Source organism: Giraffa tippelskirchi, chromosome 9 (assembly GCF_054371585.1).
Source record: "Giraffa tippelskirchi isolate mGirTip1 chromosome 9, T2T-mGirTip1v1.2.pri, whole genome shotgun sequence".
NCBI lineage: Eukaryota > Metazoa > Chordata > Mammalia > Artiodactyla > Giraffidae > Giraffa > Giraffa tippelskirchi.
Genome location: NC_137283.1, coordinates 130,393,649 through 130,414,584, shown reverse-complemented (window position 1 = coordinate 130,414,584; position 20,936 = coordinate 130,393,649). Strand labels below are relative to the sequence as shown.

The 20,936-nt window shown below is 40.7% G+C and overlaps 2 protein-coding genes across 3 annotated transcripts in view; both read left to right on the top strand.

Moving 5' to 3' along the window:
- Positions 1–7,203: 7,203 nt before the first annotated feature.
- Positions 7,204–11,100, top strand: RIPPLY2 (ripply transcriptional repressor 2; the record flags this gene model as incomplete). Its single annotated transcript, XM_081530880.1, has 3 exons — positions 7,204–7,311; positions 7,639–7,703; positions 10,953–11,100. Coding segments are annotated over 3 exons (321 nt in total), but the record flags the coding sequence as incomplete, so codon positions are not given.
- A 2,198-nt stretch (positions 11,101–13,298) lies between these two features.
- Positions 13,299–20,936, top strand: part of CYB5R4 (cytochrome b5 reductase 4) — a 95,999-nt gene continuing 88,361 nt past the window's right edge. For both annotated transcript variants that reach the window (XM_081529783.1, XM_081529782.1), the window contains exons 1-2: positions 13,299–13,518; positions 17,936–18,089. In XM_081529783.1, coding sequence (XP_081385909.1) covers positions 13,444–13,518; positions 17,936–18,089 — 229 coding nt within the window. In that variant the 5' untranslated portion in view covers positions 13,299–13,443. The remainder of the gene's footprint in view (positions 13,519–17,935; positions 18,090–20,936) is intronic.

Below are 20,936 nucleotides of genomic sequence, written 5' to 3'. Positions count from 1 at the left end.
ACCAAGGATTGACCCCACAGCCCCTGTACTGGAAGCTGAAGTCTTAACCATTGGATGGCCAGGGAGGTCTCTAGGTCATTAAATATTATACTTTATTGTTATTAAAGAAGTAAGCAAGTTACTGAAAGGGTGACTTGGAGTCTGTCTGTTTTCAGTGGAGATATTCCCATGTACGGGTGTGATTAGCACAGAGTTGCTAAATCTCTCTCTGAGCCATCTGTGAGCACCTTCTTGGTTTAAAACAACACAGACTCACTCTGCTCAGTTTTTAGTTTTTTGCCACAACTGTTATCTTTATCTTAAACCTGGGAAGTTTCTCAAATGCCTCAAGTTTGGAAATGCCACCTTTCACAAAGAATCTGATCCTCAGACTGAAAAAAAAGACCTCTATTAAGTCAACTACCTCAAATGAAATTTTATTGACATAAAATGTTGACCATAGAAGTGCCAATTCAACTGTAAGGGAAAAAAGAGAATTTTAGCTTACTGTTGAGTTTAGAACTCATTCATGTGTTTGACTTTCTAATAATGCAAAATAAAATTCCTAGCTACTTGAGTACACTGACTTGGTCTTTAGATCTATCTCAAGTTAGGGTGATTCAAAAGCTCCTTTTATAATGGCCTCAGTGTGAGGTCCTAGGTTCTGGCAAATCAGCAGTAGTGGAGACCTTGCTGACAAAGACTTCGCAGATAGTTTGTCATTGCACTTGATGCTTTGGAGGCCTACGTCCTTACTGAAGACCCAGCACAATCTTCTCTAAATAACTTACTCTGATTGCCATGGATGATCCATTCATGTGGAACCTCAAGGAGACCACTGCAATAAAAATACCTAGAACTGTCCAGAGACCAGTATAAATAAAATGTCTGCTTTAAAACAAATTCTAAAGTGATCACAGCCATTCTAACAATCACTTTTTTTTAACCAAAGATGCATGTTTTTAAAAACCAGCCTATCAGAAACATCTAAACTAGGCTTGAGGACTTCCCTGGTGGTCCAGTGATCAGGGTTCTGCACTTCTACTGCAGGGGGTACAGGTTTGATTCCTGGTCAGGGAAGTTCCACCTGCCGTGTGGTGCGGCCAAAAAAAAAAAATAGATTAAGAAAAAGGCTTGATTCTGACTGCAGTGTTTAGTTCCTCAAGTCCAGACTGAGTATGATTAGGAAGCCGTTCTTTAATGCACTTCCATCATAAAGTATATTGCTTCATACCATAATGTATATTGCTTCATATCCATAATGTATATTGCTTCATACCCATCCCAACAGTAAGGGATAAATCTTGTTTGTGTTACTAAGATTATGAATACAAAATTTAGCTTTAGAAAATATATGCTACTATTAACAGTTTTGGGGCTTTGCCAGTGGCTCAGTGGTAAAGAATCCACCTGCAATGCGAGAGATGTTGGTTTGATCTCTGGGTGGGGAAGATCCCCTGGAGAAGGAAATGGCAACCCACTCCAGTATTCTTACCTGTGAAAGCCCATGGACAGAAGAGCCTAGCAGGCTACAGTCCATGGGATCACAAAGGAGTCAGATACAACTAACTGACTAAACAACAACATTAACAGTTTTTATTGTACATAATTCAGAGTGGGGATGAAACAATTTTCTACAAAGAATAACCTTTCTTTTAGATCTTTAAAGCTACTGATACCATCATATTTCATAAACCATAAATAAAGTAAGTGAATTGAAAAAATTAACATATCTTCAAAAAGATCTCTCATACGTATTATGTTCAGGTTTTTTTTTAATTAATTTATTTTTTATTGAAGGATAATTGCTTTATAGAATTTCGCTCTTTTCTGTCAAACTTCAACACGAATCCACCATAGGTATGCATGTAATCCTTCCCTTTTGAAATTCCCTCCCCTCTCCCTCCTGTTCAGGGTTTTATACTGTCTTTTTCACAGGTTTTATGTGTGAAAACATAATTATATCATTGAAATAAAATACCAAAAATGTTAACAAGTTTGATTCTGTTGGCATTCACACACAAATGAATCCTTTTCCCAGAAAGGAACATTTTCTATGTACAACCTTTTACAAAAGAGTCTAGCTAAGCAGAGAGATATTATAATTTTTAAAAGTAATATTCATAAGATGATTGGTAAGAGGGGATGTGTAGGCACTGCTATATTTAAAATGGATAATTAGCAAGGACTTACTGTACAGCACAGGGAACTCTGTTCAATGTTATATGGCAGCCTGGATGGGTGGGGAATTCAGGGGTGAATGGGTACATGTATATGTATGGCTGAGTTCCTTTGCTGTCCACCTGAAACTATCACATTGTTAAATGTCTACACTCCAATATAAAATACGAAGTTAAAAAAAACAAATTAAAAAAAGAGAGGATATATAAGAACTGAGACCCTGCTCTTGAACATGCAAACAGGTCTCACTCAGGAGGCACGTGGTGGCAACAGCAGCTGTGAGTCCCTATCTTCCCTGGATCCCTGCACATGGCAGCTTCTCACTCCAGTCTCGAAGTGGAGAGTAAGTCATGCCCAAGTTGAGGTCATCCTGTCCATCAAAAAGAGCAGGGAAACATCAGGTCACATTCAAAATGGGAAATTAGCTCAAAGTCTAATTTTTATTTTTTGTTGGTTATTATTTTCTGGATAAGACAGAAGCCCTTGTCCATTTTTTTTTTAATGTGGTCTCAATTTTTTCCATACTTCTTACTCAGGGACTCTCACCTAGCATCCTTTCTCCAGGACATGCCCGCTTTCTTTCATCCTGTAGTCATTCATAAATCCAAAGATTTTTTTAAAAAAGCATATTGGGTCCACATGTACCATTTGTAAAGTGAATTTGTAATATGTTTTTAAGGTAAAATATAAAAGCTGGTGGCTTAGATGTCTGTTAGAATATAAGCTCCTTGAAGGCAGGGAATTTTGTCTGTTTTGTCCACTGACATCTCCCAAGCTGCTAGAACAGTGTCTGGCACACAGTGGGTGTTCAATAAATATTTGTTGAAGGAATTGGGGTTTTTACATTTTTAATCCTAACTTTAATTCTCATTGATGTGTTATGAAAAGCATATTGATATGTTATATAAAGCACATATTTTAGAATGGATAATTTCCTAGAAACGTACAACCTACCAAGAGAATCATGAAAAAATAGAAAATCTTAACCACTAATAAAAAAGAAGATGAATCAGTAGTCAAAAAACCTCTCAACGAGCAACTATAAAAATGAAGGAAATCCTGTCATTTGCAACAGCATGAATGCACCTTAAGGATGTTTTTCCAAGTGAAATAAGTCAGATAGAGAAAGATAAGTACTGTACAATCTCACCATATAATAATATCTGCATTAATAGGTGGCATAAATGGAATAAATGTATAAATGGAAAGTTTAGGATCCTCTAGCTCTAATAATCCATATTTCTATTTCTCAGTTTACCTAAGTTTGATCAAGTATAAATCTTGCCCTATTTTCTTTTTTAAATATTTATTTATCATTGGTTCTTTCTGTGTTCCTTCTAGGAATTGATTCTTATTTTCTTCGCAGTTTTAAGACAACTGAAGTCCTTTTGGATTTATTTCTCATCATCACAATACACCCATCCTTCCCCACACCATTTCTAGTTCCCTTGATTAAATTTGCTTTCTTGATTTGTTCCCAGGCCTGGATTACTGTCATCACTGAAACACACTCTCTACTCATATGAAAATCCTCCCCAGGGCTATTGATCTCCTTGTTTCCTTCCCTCTAAAGGACCATTAGCCATCAGTCAGGTCCAGTGCCTTTTCTTTGTAGCTGCTTCTCCTTCTCTGCTTCCTCTCTTCATCTTACCAACATTCTCCTGTCTCTTACACACCAAAACCAAAATCCCTCCACTGATCCAGCCTTCCCCCTCTCTCTTTTTATCCCCTGTAAAATGGTAACATCATCTCACAGTTTTTATTTCTTCATGTCTATAGCTCAACTTGCTGTAAAAAGAATTTTCCACCTCCATACACTTAATACGTTGTCTTAAAGTCACTTATAAACCCCTTGGTATCACTTAATAGCTCAGATCTTTCCTTCCTTGTTGGAATTCTTTCCTCCTGTGTTTCCACTACACCTTGCTCTAGTAATGCATCTTCTGCCACCTTCACCATTCTTTTAGAGCAAGTGTTTGTTCTTTTTCATTTTCTTTTCTTTATTTTTTGCATATCTTCTCATTTTGCTTTTCAGAGCTCTGTCTTTGGTCCTGGTCTCAAACTTACAAAATTTCCATGGGAAAACTAATCAATTCCTATCATTTTAATTTCCACTTTTTCTTCTTTTTTAAAATGATTCCCACATTTATATCTTTAAACACTCCACGAAACTCCAGATCTCATATTTCTGGTTGTCCTCTAGATATCTGCTCAATGTATGTGTTCCTCAGCCTTCTAAAATTTATTAATTTTATTCCCTTCCCCATATTATGCCAAATGGCAATTTTCCAGAGGAAATAGGCTCCAAACTTTTTATCCTTAAGTGAAGATGATGTGTCAACCTCTCACCACATAAAATATATATATATATATATACATATACATATATATATATATGACTTGAGTAAGAAATAAACCTCTATTTTTTTTTGGAGTTTGTTGTTATTGCTGTCTGGATCAGCTGGGCCTAACTGATTCAAAACCCAAAACCAAATTCATTGCTGTTTCCCTGAGCACTATTAACAGAACGAAGGAACATGCTCTTCTCACCTGCTCTTATTCCTCTAGTCCGGGTTCTTTGTGTTTTCTGAGCCATCAGCATCTACCCACGTGAGCAGGCTAGACACCTGGAAGCCTATCTAGACTTCATGTTCATGTCCACCCACATTTCTGATTCAGGTAGTTCTGTAGATTGTTTCCAAATATCCCTCAAGTATTTTCTTTTATTTCCATCCTTAGTATACATCTTCTCATTATCTGTTGCCTGAACTATTTCAGTGAGTTTGTAAATGATTTCCTTGTCTCTAGTATCAGGCTTCTCTAAATTCATATGGCTGTCAGAGTAACTTTCATAAAACGAACTTTGATTATTCCATTCTTCTGTTAAAATCACTCACCAGTGCTTACAGAATAAAGCTGAAATGCTTTGTCATGGTATATTAGACTCTTAATATTCCAAGCATTTTTACTCTCCTCAACCACATCTCTGCTCCAGCAACACCTAACCCCTTGAGGCGTTGGTCTTTCCTCTCTTGCATCACACACACACACACACACAGTCTGCTAGTCCTCAACTGATCCTTCTAGAAATCCCAATTTTGGTTTCTTTTACTTTAAGAAGGTTTTTCTGGTTTTGACACACATCAATTCTCTCCCTGTACTACTTCTTTGCTTAAAATGTGCTTTTGCTATTGAATGTGGCAATTTTTAAAAACCTTTGCTCACACAGCCACTGCGATGGCCATAGATGGCCATGGCTGTGATCCTCTTGAGAATAGGGGGATATCTTACTGCAATTATATATGGAAAGCACAGAACTTAGCACATTACAGACACCCTAAAAGATGTTTACAAAATGGAAATGATAAGCCATTTCCTCAGATAGCTTAGCATCTGCTAAGGGTTACATTTTATATATAACTTAAAATTTATTGAGAGCTGACTGTGTGTCAGGCACTGTAGCAACTATTCTGCAAGTTTCATTTTATTTAACTTAACAGTAATTCTAGGGCACTGAAACATGCATTAGATACCTATCCTTACTGATTTCATTATCTGAAGCAAACCTTATTTCACCTTTCTGACAGGTACGTCATTATAGGTTCTTGGGTATTAATTGGATGGATTTCTTTCCTACACAGTAATTGAATGAATAGCAGAAACATTACAGCTTACATTTGGGGTTTTTCTCTACAACTTTCAAGAGGAAGTTCAGCTATTTCGAACAAAAATTATGACATTGCTATATCATCTTTTCTTTGAAGCATAACATTTGTTACCAAGTTTGATGGACCTCTATGATAAGTAAGAAGTAATTTAAATAAGAGACACGGGCACAGAGGGGTTGATTAACTGGTTCTACATCATAACTTTTCAAGATTTCAATATTATTCTACACACAGCCATCACCCACAAAAGAATTTGCTAATTATCATTGAGTGGCAAAATTCCAAGAGTGACAGAATTGTATAGATGACACTCAAGACTTATTTTGGAGGATGCTGATAAGATGTTGGGAGAGCTCTAGGCCCAAATCCTATGACTCAACTCTCTGGTCCTCTAGGTTGGAACATTGCCTTTTATAATTCAGCTCTTGCAAATCTTTCATCTTCAAATAATAATAGGCAGATGTAGGAACCTAGTCTGTCTATATATTAAAAAACAAACAAGGGACTTTCCTGGTAATCCAATGGCTGCAAAGCCAGCCTCCCAATACAAGGGGACCCGGTTCCATCCCTGGTCTGGAGACTAGATCCCACACGCTGAAACTACCCACCTGGTGCAGCCAAACAAAAAAATTTTAAATATATTTTTTAAAAAAGAAACAAGAAACTAAAAAATAAAAAAACCAATATTCCTTTCCGAAGGAGTCCAGAACCAGCGGCATTTGCCGAAGGCCAAAAGTCGTGGGACAGTGGAGCAATGACCTGCCACTTGGCCTTTTTTGCAGAAATACACAAAACGTGTAGAATCGCTTAGGTTTAACCCCTCCTAGCTTCATCACTTGGAAATCGGATGCTCTGAGGAATGTTGTACCCCACCCCACCCCCGCAGCCAAGGGTGGAAGAGTGATTAACACTCGCTTGACAAAACAGCTTCCCGGGCCATTTGGGAGTTGCACGCGTTCATCCCCGGGGTTCGAGCCGCAGCGCCTTCACGCGCAGCCTTTTTGTTTACTCCGCCAGCAGGGGAGAGAGGGAGCGAGCGTGTAAAGATGCTGCGGGCCCCGGGGGCTATATAAAGCTCTGGGTTCGGGCCAGGTGGGTGCCAGGGGCCAGCCTGTCCATGGAGATCGCGGAATGTACGGAGACCCGAAGCGGCCAGTGCCAGTACCTCTGTCGTCCGCCGCCAGCTCCCGATCTTCCGATGCAGCACAGGGGCGCGGACTCCGGGTACAGCGCCTTGGCCCCGCCTCACGCTTACCCCTCTGCATCCCTCCCGCCTGCGCCTCCCCGGCTCCTCCCCTCGGCTCTCCCAGCCCCACACCCTCCCCGCCCTGGCTCCGCTGCGGTCAGGGCTCCTGGGTCTAGGTTCGCATCTTCTCTGCGCTCCTTGTGCTCCCCACCTCGCAGATCCGCAGGCTTCTGGAGACCGTGGATTGAAGACGGAGGAGAGAAGGAGCAGGAGGCGCCGCACCACGCCGTGGAGGCGGTGAGTGAGCCGCGCGTGGCGGGCCGCGCCTCCCGGGGGCGCCGTTGATCGACCCGCGCAGGGGACGCGGGACCTGGCGGAGACGCGCGCCTGGCCTGCCCCTGGCGTGATATCGCGCCCGCAGGTGGCCCTACCGGTGGCCTTGTCTGTGCTGTGCGGTGAGTGCGTCCGCCGCTCGCGGGACGCGAGGATCGAGCCGGGAGCGAGGCTTCTGAGCCCCCGGGGTCACATTCCCTGCAGACGGGAGGAACGCTTGGTCGCCCGGGTTTGCAGTTTTTTAGAAAAGGGTGAGTGATAACTGCGATCCGTTTCCTTACACCCCCTCAGATGCCAGATGGCCCCGGAATAACGGACGCCTCAGGAAAGCTTTCCCAATACAGACACCCAGTCAGGTGAGTGACAGGCCTCATCGAAGGGCTCCAGCAGCTCCAGGGAAGGGTCTCGCACAGCCCTGCTCAGCAGCTGATCCCGAAGTTTTTCTCTCTTGGAAAAATCTTCCTTCAAGGTTTATCTTCCTAGTCCCAGAGGTCCTTTGCTCATGGAGTTGAAAAATGTAGGCGTTCACGCTCTCACCTGAAAGAACGGTTAATCGGTGCCCACTCAGTAAGCGCTTTAAAATATTTATTATGAAGAGGGAAGGCGGGTAGTATTAGTAAAAGTAGAAAGATGACGTCTTGTGCCTGCGAAACAATTTCTTTTTAATGCCAAAGGGTTTGAGTGAAACTGGCTTCACAGCAGGCTGAGTGGAAATATTCTTGCTCTCTTGCAAACCAGAATCAAGAATGGTGTTCGCAATTGAGGTTTACAGCAAACCGAACAAATCAACAAATAGAACTTGAGACGGAAGAGAAAATGGAAACGTAATGAAAATCCGAAAGATTACTAAGGACCGTAAAAGGGATCGAAAGTTATTTGACCTAACAATTAAGAGCTAGTTTGCTGTTCCTAGCCACAGGAAGTCAGTCTTCCTGCAAGATGATTAGTAGCTTTTAATCAGGTGAAAGCTTAAGTCTTCATTGCCTGCTTTAGAGAGCTGTTAAATGAAGAGCTGTGTAAAGTTTGTAGAATGTTCATGTGTTTATAATAGCACGTAGTAGTCAATAAGTGTTAGTCACTCAGTTGTGTCCGACTGTTTGCAATCCCATAGACTGTAGCCTGCCAGACTCTTCTGTCTATGGAATTCTCCAGGCAAGAATACTGGAGTGGGTAGCCATTCCCTTTTCCAGCGGATCTTCCTGACCCAGAAATCCAACCGAGTGTCCTGCATTGCAGGCAGATTCTTTACCATCTGAGCCACCGGGGAAGACCATAGTAGTCAATTAGTGTTGATTAATTTCCTACCCTTTGCTAGCACTAGTGAAGAACACAGGAAAAAATAATCACAGCCCTTTGGAAGTGTTGTAATGGTTTACTTTGGTCAATTTTATGACTAGCTAGGGGGGTGGGGAGGTGGGAAAGGGTCAGGGAAGTGTGTCATAGATGTGATTACCTGGCTGAGTCTTGAGGTTAACCCAGTGGAGAACCTGAGGGGTGGGGCAGAAGACATTGAGAGGAAAAAGAGTAGCACAGTTCCTTCTGGGAGCATCAAGGAACTGGCATTTGAGTGTGTGGAGCTGTAGTCACTCCAGCAGGGAAGCCAGAGCCAGATCTTGTACACCTTGGTACAAGACTTTTGTCCTGATCCTGTGTACAGCATTGGGAACTTATGGACTTCATTCTGTAGGTGGTATTGGGGGTTACTCAAAGGGTTTTAATTAAAATATTAATGTGATCAGATTTATGCTTCAGAAAAATCAGTAAGGAAATCGTATATAGCCTTAGTTAGAACATCAAAAGTGAAACTGGAAGTTATTGCAATTAAGGCATTGATGGAACTGGGTGAACTTGGGGAATGGTTAGTTGACAGAGTAGATTAGGCTTAGGCTTATGATGTATTGGATATGGTAGGTAAATAGAAGTAAAAAGACAGAATAGTTCCCAGGTTGGTGGCTGATGACCAGGTGAATGCTAATACTAAATGAAATGGAAATTAAGGCTTAAAAAATAACGGGAACAAGATAGCATGTCAGATTTCCCATTTGTCATATTTCATGTGCATGTGGGGCCTCCAAATAGATCTGTCCAGTAAAGAGCTGCATATACAGGTCAGTGGTCCAGAGTCTAGTTCTTAAGTGGAAATACAGACTTGGGAGGCTTTGGTAAATAAACAGTTAAGGGAATCATGGCAGTGGGTCAGGTCATCTGGAGGAGTGAAAGAGGAAAGATGATCATTCTTGATAAAATGCTGAGGGAAGGCCAGCATCTAACCTGTCTACAGAGAAAGAGAGGTGCACAAACATGACTGGGAAGAATCACTCAGAACAGGGAAGAAGTCAGCAAAGTGTAAAGAATCCTGTAAGTAAAATGGCCAGTGAGAGATTCTGGGGTGACAGAGTATGATAATAATTAAACAACATTCTTTGGGTTTGACAGTTTTACACGTTAGAAAATCAATTGCATTTTTTAGGAGCAATTTCTTTTCTGAACTACTGTAGCAGTTGCTTTGTATTTCTCTTTAAGTTTTGTCTTGTATAGTATTGTGTGTTTCTGATTCTTTTTACTCAATTATCAACTTCTTGAAGATAGGGAACATGATTTATCTGTCTTTGAATTATGAGTTATGTTTGGCATAAGAGATTACTAAAATATTTATAGAATGACTGAATTACTGATGTTGCTTATTTAGGCACCCAATTTATAAACTTAACTGTTTGGCTAGAAACATTTATCAACTACATTGCCTATGTTTTTTTCTTTTTAAAATGGAACATACTGAACATAATGAAACATTCTTTTTGTTAGAATCAATCTGATTTGGGCACATGAGGTTCTTTATTGTACACTAAAATACCATGCACTCTAGTTGGTGGTGCAACTTTGTCTTTTTATTTCCCTTGAATGAAAAATAATAGAAGATCAAATGGTAAGATTAATATTTGTTGTAAATTTTAAATTTTAAGATAATCACATTTACATGCAAATTATTTGTACAAAATCAGTATTATTTTCAATATCTTAATATAGTGTTTGCAAATTTAATTGGGTGGGGAAAAGGGAGAGAGATGGGATCAAGGTTGGGGTCAGAGATAGCCTTTTGAAAAAGTTGCTTTTTGTATGTTTCTAAACTTGCTTTGGTTCCATCTGTATCTAAGAACTAAGTTTGAGTGTCAAACAAGATGCTAGGTAATTTCTGCCTTTGTGTAAGGTGCGTACTATTTTGTCATCTTTATAAAGTTGTTATCATCCCAATATTTAATGTCATGGTAGGATTCATTTTTTCCCCAAAGGAATTTGGAAATTGGAAGATAAAACTTCTTCTGTATTTTGTAAGAGTAAGTATATCCCTTATGCCTGAAGTAAGCTATCTAAATATTGATCTTAAGTTCTTATAACTTGGATAAAGATTTAAAACAATGAATCAATTATTGATACTTTATCAAATAGACTTCATGAAAGCTGTAATACCAGCACTTTAAACTCTATTTAAAGCATAAATCAGTTGATAAATATATGGAGCTCTTGAAATTTGAGCATTTCATGAGAACAAAGATTCTGAATGTGGAAAAAAAAATAAAGCATATTATGTTGTCTGCTTCTTTCAGACTATTTTGGCCAAAATCAAAGTGTTATGATTACTTATATCAAGAAGCAGAAGCTCTTCTGAAAAATTTTCCAATTCAAGCCACAATTTCATTTTATGAAGATTCTGATAGTGAAGACGAAACTGAGGAGCTGATCTGTGAAAATTAACCTGATTACTTTTGATGACATTCAAAGCTTGTAGGTACAAATTAGATTAGTGTACAAATGTATCATAATCCTTTAAAAATTAATTTATTTGTATATAAATTATTAATAAAATGAATATTTAGTAATTACTATGGTAGTTTGGCCTTTTTTATCCCTACACTATAATTCAATGTTGGAATTTAAAAATAGGTTCTGTTTACAAGTGTCCTGATTTTATTGTAAACATTTGGAGCTTACAAAAGATAATTTGGATCACTTCATCAAATTACAAATTTATCTTTGTTTATAATTTTGAAAACATTTATGTATGACTTTTCAAAGAATAACAATATTTAATTTTCAAGACTGAGTTTGGTAACATCTGGTATTTCCTACTGATTCCCATTAGATGTTGTAGTTACAGATGAGTATATCTTATTAGGTAATGAGGAAAATCACCTTATGTTATCAATCACATGTTACTATTACGTGTTAGCTAGCAGATGGTGAAAAAGATTGTAAATCATTGTCTATAATTAAGATTGGGAATCAATGTTAGGACTATTAAATTTTAGCAATTTTAATGAATGGTGAGTCAAGTTATTCTCACTTTAATACTTTTCTGCTGCCCTTAAATTCAGCAGTAAAATAGCATGGGTGTTTAGTACTTATGGCACCACACTGAGGGATCCCCAGAGTTAAAACAAAACCTCTAACTTAAATGGAGTCTAAAAAGGGAGAGACAAAATGCCAGAATTTGATAATTGTTTTTTCATTTCAGTCCACAAGGGAGCTAAGAAATTTGGCAGATAGGAAACATTCTCCAATAATATCATCTTCCATTGCTCTGGTTCCCAGGTCCTATATTCTCATGTAAAAGATTTTCTCCTGGGAAGTGAAATAAATTATTAGTGATTAGCTTTAAAAAAAGATTTATAAAAGAATACATCCTTTTTTAATGAAAGAGAAAACAGGAGCACTTTGCATGGTAGAGGTAACATAGTAATTATCATGAAATTCTTTTAGCTCAAATACAATCTTTTCAATTACAAGTAGCTGAAATACAAGCATTTCCATTGCTTAGCTAAGAAATGCCCCTTACTTGAATGGCTACATACATTCACACACTTTTCCTTCTAATTGGAAAGATACTACAAACATTGATTTACAGGCACTTTAAGAACAAGACAATTGAAATAGAACAAGTTCAAACCATGTTTCAGAGTCAGGAAAAATTAGCTATGGAAAGAGGATAGAGAGAGTGACTTAGAACTATATTTCTTCTCTTGAAAACTTTCCTTTCACTGGATTCTAATCTCAGAATGTATGTGTTCCCCAAGAGATATGCAAAACCCCACCAAATCACCAACATGGACCTTGAGCGTTAGAGACTGGTGTTTGCCTGCACAGTATTTGTGCTGCTATTATTAATATGTTGGAACAGTATTAAGAGCCACAGTCACATTTATTGAGTGCCTACCGTTAGCCAGACATCTCACTTAATCGTTACTAAGACCTAAACCCATTATGTAAATGCAAAATGAGGCACTGAGACCCAGGGATGGCATCCAAATTAAACCTATCTGACTCTTAAACTTGGCTAACTGTGCAACACAACATTTGGGGGTGAGCTGCATTAGTCTACATTTCGCTCTATCTTTCAAGAAAGAGAGGAAGTTAGGTGAGGAGGAAGACCTTGTGAGTGGGTGAATGGAGCAGAGCGAGACTTGACTAACCTCCTCAATTCGTTCACTAGTCATTAGCGAGAGTTCTTAAAGGTTAAGTGTTCTCTGCACCTCACAGGAGTGCCTGTTTGCATTTGACATCTCAGCTCTTAAAGGTTCTCTTTTCTGTACAGATTGGTGCCTTAAAAGAGAGTTTCTGGCAAATCAAAATGCCTTAATAGTGTTATATTTATTCCATATTTCAAGCAGTGTGATGGCAGTGCTTTAACAATGGAGAGACAGTTGTGTTCTGGGTTTACAGCCATCTCTAAAAATTTATTCTCAGATTCGGTCAGCACCAAGGCTTAGCAACAGTTTCACTCTTTAATCTTTCCACGGAATAGCTGTCACCTACTCGCAGTGCTGAAATTCAGGGTGCAGGACGAATGGGGCATGCGTAGTTTGCACTGGTTCCACCCCTGCCCGCTCTCCATTCGCCCCGTTGGCTCCGCCCCACGCGGCTTCGACGTGCTGCGTCATAGCGTGCCTCACCCCGGGCGACCCCGGAAGTGGGTCGGGGGCTTGGCCTCTGCCCGGCCTTGGAGCCGGAGCGGGAGGTGTTACTCCACAGGCGTTGAGCTGAGCTGAGCTGTCAAGTCGGACGGCGGACCCCGGGCAAGGCCCGGGCCAGGGGTCCAGGATGCTGAACGTCCCTTCCCAGTCTTTCCCGGGCCCCAGCTCGCAGCAGCGCGTCGCCTCCGGGGGGCGTAGCAAGGTAAGCGCGCTGCCGTCCTCTCTTCCCGCCGGCATCTCAGGCTCCGGCACAGTCTGTTCTCTCCTTACGTACCCTCTCCCACCTCCTGTCCCCACCTCTGGCTTTCATTCCTTCCTACCCTTGCTGGCGATCTCTTTCAGATCCCATGCGTTCTCCAGTCCTGGAACTCTCTTAACCTCCATCTCTCACCAGCTGGCCCCTTTTCTTTCCCATCCCTTTAACCCCTTCCGTCAATTCCCTTCTTCCAACTCTTTTTCCCACTAATCAGATTCAGGTATAAGGTAGTGCCAGGCTCTGTGCTTCCCATATTGTAGGTACTGTGTATTGGCTTCCTTCCTTCAACATAACCTGCTCTCCGTTCTTTTGTTCACTTTCCGAAGGAGTTGTGAGCGATCTGGGTTCCCTAGAAGAGGGGAAAGACTGGGCAATAGCAACAGTGACCATTGTTTATCCCGCCAAGGGTGGGGACTCCAGGAGCTAGGGAAGATCGGAGAAGAGAGAACACATTTCTATATACAAACCTCCGGTTAGGTTTAGGGACACTTCTCCAAGTCACACTGCCTTTCTCTCTTCCTCTGGTACTTGATTGTTTTATCACTGTCTTTTCTACTGATATCTCTTGTTAATTTTGAAGCTAATATAATACTCTTTAAGTTTTTGTTGAACATAGTTACTGTTACCAACAGGTGGGATGCAAATGTGTTTTATATTTGCAGAATTTAATGAAATTGTCTCCCATGTGCATTACAACATGAATGTTGCTTCCTCCTGTTGTTAGTTAGTTCCTCAATCAATAACCACATCTTCATGTTTTGTTTTCAAAACTTCCACCTGATCGGGCCATTCCTTTCTTCATTTCTGGACTCTTGAGTCTTTAGCATTAACATTATTTGGGGACTTCATCAACTTTTTTTTCTCCACATGGACCTGGAGCTTGACCCTAGGTCAGAATTGTGGGTTCAGAGATCTGTAGCTTTCATTAGCTTTTCAGAAGTCTATAACCCCAACTATAATAATATAGCTGAAATTGATTAAGTGCTTACTGACAGCCTGAGTGTTTTACATGTATTAACTTGTGTAATCTTTCCAGTGATCCTGTGAAGTGGGTGCTTTTGTTATCGCCATTTCACAGCAAAGGAAACTGAGGTTAAGAAATGCTGCCTTGAAAGAGGCTTCATATGGTGTGACTCTGATGGTGACTTTTATTGCTCCGTGTATCAGCCAACCATCCAATCACTTGTCCTCTCCTTGGGGTTTGACCTGTTTCTCTCCTTAAATGCTTGGCTAAATAATAGAACTTTGCAAAGAAGGAGCCTCTGAATTAGAATATGAGAGTTGCTGCCCTTCTCCTTTAAAACTACCAGCCATGTTCTCAGTATCATTTAAAGGAAATGGTAGTGATGTCACAGGTGAGTGTTTGGGCCCAGAAAGTGAGTAAAATAAGATTAGTGTGCAGTTCACACTCAGACTGATTTTTGGGGTTTTTTTTTTTTCCCCTTTGTGAAATTGTTGCTGAACTGAACTTGGGTTCACTTGCCTGACATGCAGCAAAGCCAGTCCACTGACACTGGGTTGTGGTGGAGGAAAGAATAGCTTTTATTTGCAGGGCATCAAGCAGGCAGAGGAGAAGAGGGTGACAGAGGATGAGGTGGTTGGATGGCATCACTGATGCAATGGATGTGAACTTGGGCAAACTCTGGGAGATGGTGAGCGACGACAGGGAGGCCAGTATAGAATGGCTTCCCAGGTGGCTTAGTGGTAAAGAATCTGCCTGCCAATGCAGAAGACGCAGGAGACTCTGGTTGGATCCCTGGGTTGGGAAAATCCCCCGATGGAGGTAATGACAAGACACTCCAGTATTCTTCCCTGGGAAATGCCATGGACAGAGAACCTTGGCGGGCTACAGTCCATGGGGTTGCAAAGAGTGGGAGGAGACTGACTGAACACTCACACTTGCAAAGCGTAGAATGGGAAGGGACAAAAGTTCAGACATGGAGCTAGTGAAGTCAACCCTGACCAGATTATGAAGGGCCTGGTCAACCTCTCTAGGGAATTTAGAAACATTATAAGAAATATGAGGAGCCACTGCAGGAGGCAGGGCCCTGGATTAGATCTGCATTTCCAAAAGATTACTTTTAATTACCCTGCAGGTGTGGAATGGTGAAAGAGAAGTGATTTTGGTTTGGGATAGGAAGGAAATGGCAACCCACTCCAGTGTTCTTGCCTGGAGAATCCCAGGGACGGGGGAGCCTGGTAGGCTGCCATCTATGGGGTTGCACAGAGTCTGACACAACTGAAGCAACTTAGCAGCAGCAGCAGCAAGAAAAATCATACGTGTTCTCATACTTCATTTATGAAGACCAAGAGACCTAGAGAGTTGTAGTTAGTGATGGTAAGGATGGGATGATGAGGATTAGTAAGAAGGAATGTGAAGTTGGCAAGGCACCACAGACCTATTAACCTGGCTATTTTGAGGACAATTGAATATCTAAAATAGATATGATTTAGGGAATTGAGATATGTAAGCATTTTAGTCCCTTTGGGCTTCTCTAACAGAATACCATAGGTGCCTCATAGACAACAGAAACTTATTTCTCACACTTCTAATTGATCTCAGGTCACCTCGACCTGTAGCAGCTTGAAGCAGGGCTTCAGGTCCTGGCCAAAGTTTGAGTTGTGGTGGTGAGACCACCGAATCCTAGCCAATAGACTAGCGGTCAGTGACAAAGCCCTGGACCTTAGGTTTTGCAGAAAAAGAATTCCCACAAAGACAGAAAGTGGTGAAACAAGTAAAGTATTTACTGGGAGGAAAAAGAGTACAGTTCATGTGGATAGACACACAGGCAGACTAAGAGAGAGTTGCTGAGTTGTACCCTCATGGCAGTTTGAATTACTTACATGGGGCATATCTTCTGGGTTTCCTTTGGCCAGTCATTTTGATTTCCCTGGTTCAGCGTCTGTATTTGGTACATCTCAGAATCCTCCCATGTGTGTGCACATGTCTTTTAGCCAAGATGGACAATGAGCCTATGGGTAAAGAGCATCAGTTGGCATCAGTCCCCTTTTGACTTCCAAGGAGCCTTTCTGCACAGATGTAGTCAGGAAGATCTCCTCTCTCAGTTGTCCAGCTTTTCTAGTCTTGGAGTTTTGGTCCACCGGGAATGAATCTTCAATGACTTTACCCTGGGGGGGCCCATCTACCTCCTGCCTCATCATGACTGGGAATTCCAAGATCAGTCCAAAACTGGCCAGTTTTGTGTCTGGTGAAAGCCTGATTCCTGGTTTGTAGCCATCTTTTCAGTGTCCTTACTTGGTGGAAGAGGCGAGGGAGCTCTGTATATGGCCTCTTTTATAAGGGCCTTAATCCCAACAACCTCATCACCCACCGAAGGTGCCACTTCCTAGTACCAGCACATTGAGGATTAGCATTTCAACCTAATTTGGTAGGGGGATACAAACATTCAGTCTATAGCAATAAGCTTCCTCAAATAATGTGACTGCTTTTACATTAAACAGTTATCTGGTACTATGTTACATACTAGTTATACAGGTTAGATGTGTGGAAAAATTTCCACTAGAGTATCTTAACTGGTTAAGATACTAATGACATAATAATACCCCTTATCTAAAAGCCTTGAAAATGTATTTTGTATTAAAACCCTGCAAAATCCCAAACATCTTGTTATTAGACCCTCTGAACAGGTGTAGGCAAAGTTTCGTGGACAAGGCCAGATAATAAATATTTTAGGCTTTGAGGATGTCATAAGGACTCAATCTCTTTACCACCACCACCACCACCACGTGTAGAAATTTTTCCTGGCTCAAGGGCTACACAGAAACAGGCACAGGCCGTTTTGCCAACCCCTTCCCAAGAGTGTGGCAGTTTTATTATTTTCTATTACTTGATAACCTTTGTTTCTCAGTGGATGGATTCTTAGAAAGCATCTTTCTAACTCATGTGAGTTCTAATATTCTATGTATGTTGAAAGTCCAGAAAGTCAGCTTTAGCCAATTGTTTCTATTTTCTTCTATCAAATCTCATTTGATTTTTTAAGGCAAAAAAATGTTGGTCCAGGTTAGTAAGCAGCTATAACATATTAGTGATAGAGCCAGGACCAAAACTTTTCTTCTGACTCTTGGTTCAGTACTACCCTTGGACTGTGATTTCATTAGATCGACATTTGTGTCCAGAATTTCTAAACCCCATCTCATGGCCCAGGTGTTAATGTTCCATTTGTAATTCTAATACACCCTCCTAAAGATGGAAGAAGATTTTTAGAATTTTTAGATTTGTTTTCTTATCTTTTTGAGTGGGAATCAGAGTAATGAAGTGTCCTGAGGACAAGCAGCAGGAGGGGGAAGGAAATTCAGCTGACTTGAAGAAGCCACATTGAATTCTTCCCTTTTCCTTCTTGAGGTCCCTCTGAAACAGGGCAGAAGTCTCATGGATTGGATTCGACTGACCAAAAGTGGAAAGGACCTAACGGGATTAAAAGGCAGATTAATTGAAGTAACTGACGAAGAACTTAAAAAACACAACAAAAAAGATGACTGTTGGATATGCATAAGAGGTAGGTGGAATTTACTATGTACTGCAGAATGTTTCGGCAGGCTTTCCAGTTGTAATGCTATACACCTCTTGGCCCTGTTACTTGGTAATATGATTCACAGTTAGTAACAAACATATTAGTTGCCGTTAGTAATTGTAAACACAATTTTCAGTTAGTAACAAACATTTGCAGTTAGTAAAAAACATGTCTTACACTGGACAATAAATAAATTCTTTAATTCTGAATTTGAACAGTATTTCTCTCTAAATCACTGTTCATACAGTATCCCTGTACTGTATTCCCTTTGAAAGAAAACAAGGGTTTGACAGATAATATAACACAAAGTAATTAAATTATTCAACAACATCTAGTTTAAATGCAGTAATGTTCTACCTTTGTGTCTTACAACAGAATTCCATAGGAAAAAAGTATCTCTGAGAGTCTAAAGTAAATCAGAAAGCCCACATTAAAGCAGGATCTTTTCTCATTTGTAGCAATTTTCATTACTTAATCCATGTTTGTTAGCAATATTAGTTACCTGATTTTCCTAGCCCACAACAAATTACAAGTACTAAGCTGGAAATGCTGAGTTGGCCAAAAAGTTCATTCAGATTTTTCCATAAGATATTATAGAAAAACGGGAATGAAGCTTTTGAGAGTGAGCAGAGAAGTAGAACAGTAGCTGATGGAAGTAGATTTCATGGTGTCTGCCAAGCTGGCATGGGGAGGGAAGCAAAAATAATGAAGGGCTTACAGCTATACGCTGGGTCTCCACAGAGTCCTTGAGTCATCCAGAAAGAGTTCAGTATATTTGCTATCCTCAGTTTAAAGAAGAAAGAAAATGCATCACTTATTGCTGTTATTGCTATTGTAATTTTATCATTGTATAATTTTGATTTGTTGTGTGTGTGTGTCACTCACTCAGTCGTGTCCAACTCTTTGTGACCCCATGGTCTGTAGTCTACCAGGCTCCTCTGTCCATGGAATTCTCCAGGCAAGAATACTGGAATGGGTTGCCATTCCCTTCTCTAGGGTGTTTTCCCAACCCAGGGATTGAACCTGGGTCTCTCATATTGTGGGCAGATTCTTTACTATCTGAGCCACCAGGGAAGCCATTTGTTGTTAGTTATCCTGATAACGCTGTCACCCATATGAGGGCAGAGACCATGTCAGTTACCTGCCCTGTCTTCAGTGCTTGGCACATTGAGGTCATCCCTTTGTTTGTTGAACTAGTGCAACACCTATCATTTTCAAGAAATTTGGTTACTTGAATAGGTGTGTGGTTGTCACAGTCAATCAGGGATAAGATAAATGGAAAGACACCAATAGCCCTATTAGTTTGCTAAGTAGGTCCAGGCAAAATATAACAAACTGAGTGACTTGAACCACAGAAATTTATTATCTCCTAGTTCTGAAGGCTAAACTTTGAGATCAGGCTCTCTTTGGGCTGGAAGAAGAATCTGTCCCATGCCTGTCGCCTCTCTTCTGGTGGTTTACTGGCAGTCTTGGGAGTTGCTTGGCTTGTTGGAAAATCACCCTGATCTCTGACTTCATCTTTCTGTGACTTTCCTCCTGTGTGCTTGTCGGTGTCCAGATTTGCTGTTTTTATAAGGACGCCAGTCATATTGGAGAGGAGCCTGCCTGATTCTATTATGACCTCACCTGATTACATCTGCGTTGACCCCGTATCCACATAAGGTCATGTTCTGAAGTATTGCAAGACTTTAACATCTGAGTTTGAGGGATACACAAGTCAGCTCATTACAGATGGAATTAGTGTGCGGAATGTTTTCCAGCAGCAGAGGGTATGGAATCTTCCAGCAGGAGCTGGGATAGCTTGTCCCAAGAGAGATGCTCTTTGCGAAGTTTCTCAGGGAGATAAACTGTTTCTAATACCCTTCTTGCCTCTGTCTGTGCTGTAGACCCATTTACCAGTGCAGGGCACTGGCAGCAGGTGCCGCCCCATTCTGCCTGAGTGTCTTCTGCTGGCCTCCGTGAAGTGGAGGTCAGTTTTCCATGAGCATCTCTCAGTTGGTCCATGCCACAGGCATGTCTGACCTGTTTCAGCAGTAGGAAGTCACTTTTCCGGAAAAGTCTCTCATGTGAACCCTTCACATCCTAATGCTGTTAAATAAATGAGTCATTGTTATAGTACAGTCATACTTTATTATTCATTTGATATATTGATGGAGACCAGGAAATGGTTGCTATGTTTGCAACATAATACATGTCATTCCCAGCTACATATCTCCCTCAGTGATTTGAATGGCTGACACTCTTCCAGTGAGTGGGACACTCTTCCATTGATTTAAGGTTAAATTCTTTTAAAGTTTCTATTGAAGAGTGTATTCTACCCTATTAGTAAGACTTCTCCCCCGATTGCCAAGTACGATGCCTTTTTTTTTTCCTGTTGACAGAGTTTGGTTTTTAATTTTAATAAAGAAGCAGTTGATTGAGGCACTGCCCTGGAATCCTCCACTCTAGCAGGAGAAAGTAGACGACTGTTGGACAAGACTCAGAGAAGTGCCCTATGAAGGGCTGTAAGGAAAGGGAGATCAGATTTCAGGGAGGGGAGACATGGGTTAAGAAAATCAGAGCCGCTTTTGTGATAGAGATAAGCCTTGAAACTGTGTTCAGGATTTCAATGGGGAGTGAGGCAGAAGCGCACCCAAGTGGAGGGAAATGCATATCTAAGGGTGTAGACACAGAAAAGCTGGAGGTGTGTTCTGGAGCTTAGTCTACCTGTTAAGAGAATTATAAGAAAGGAGACTATAAAGACATGTTAGGGAAGATTGTGGAGGACCTTGAAAACCAAACTGAGAAATGTGTTCTTAATTTTGATAGCAGTGTGAACTATTGAAGATGTTT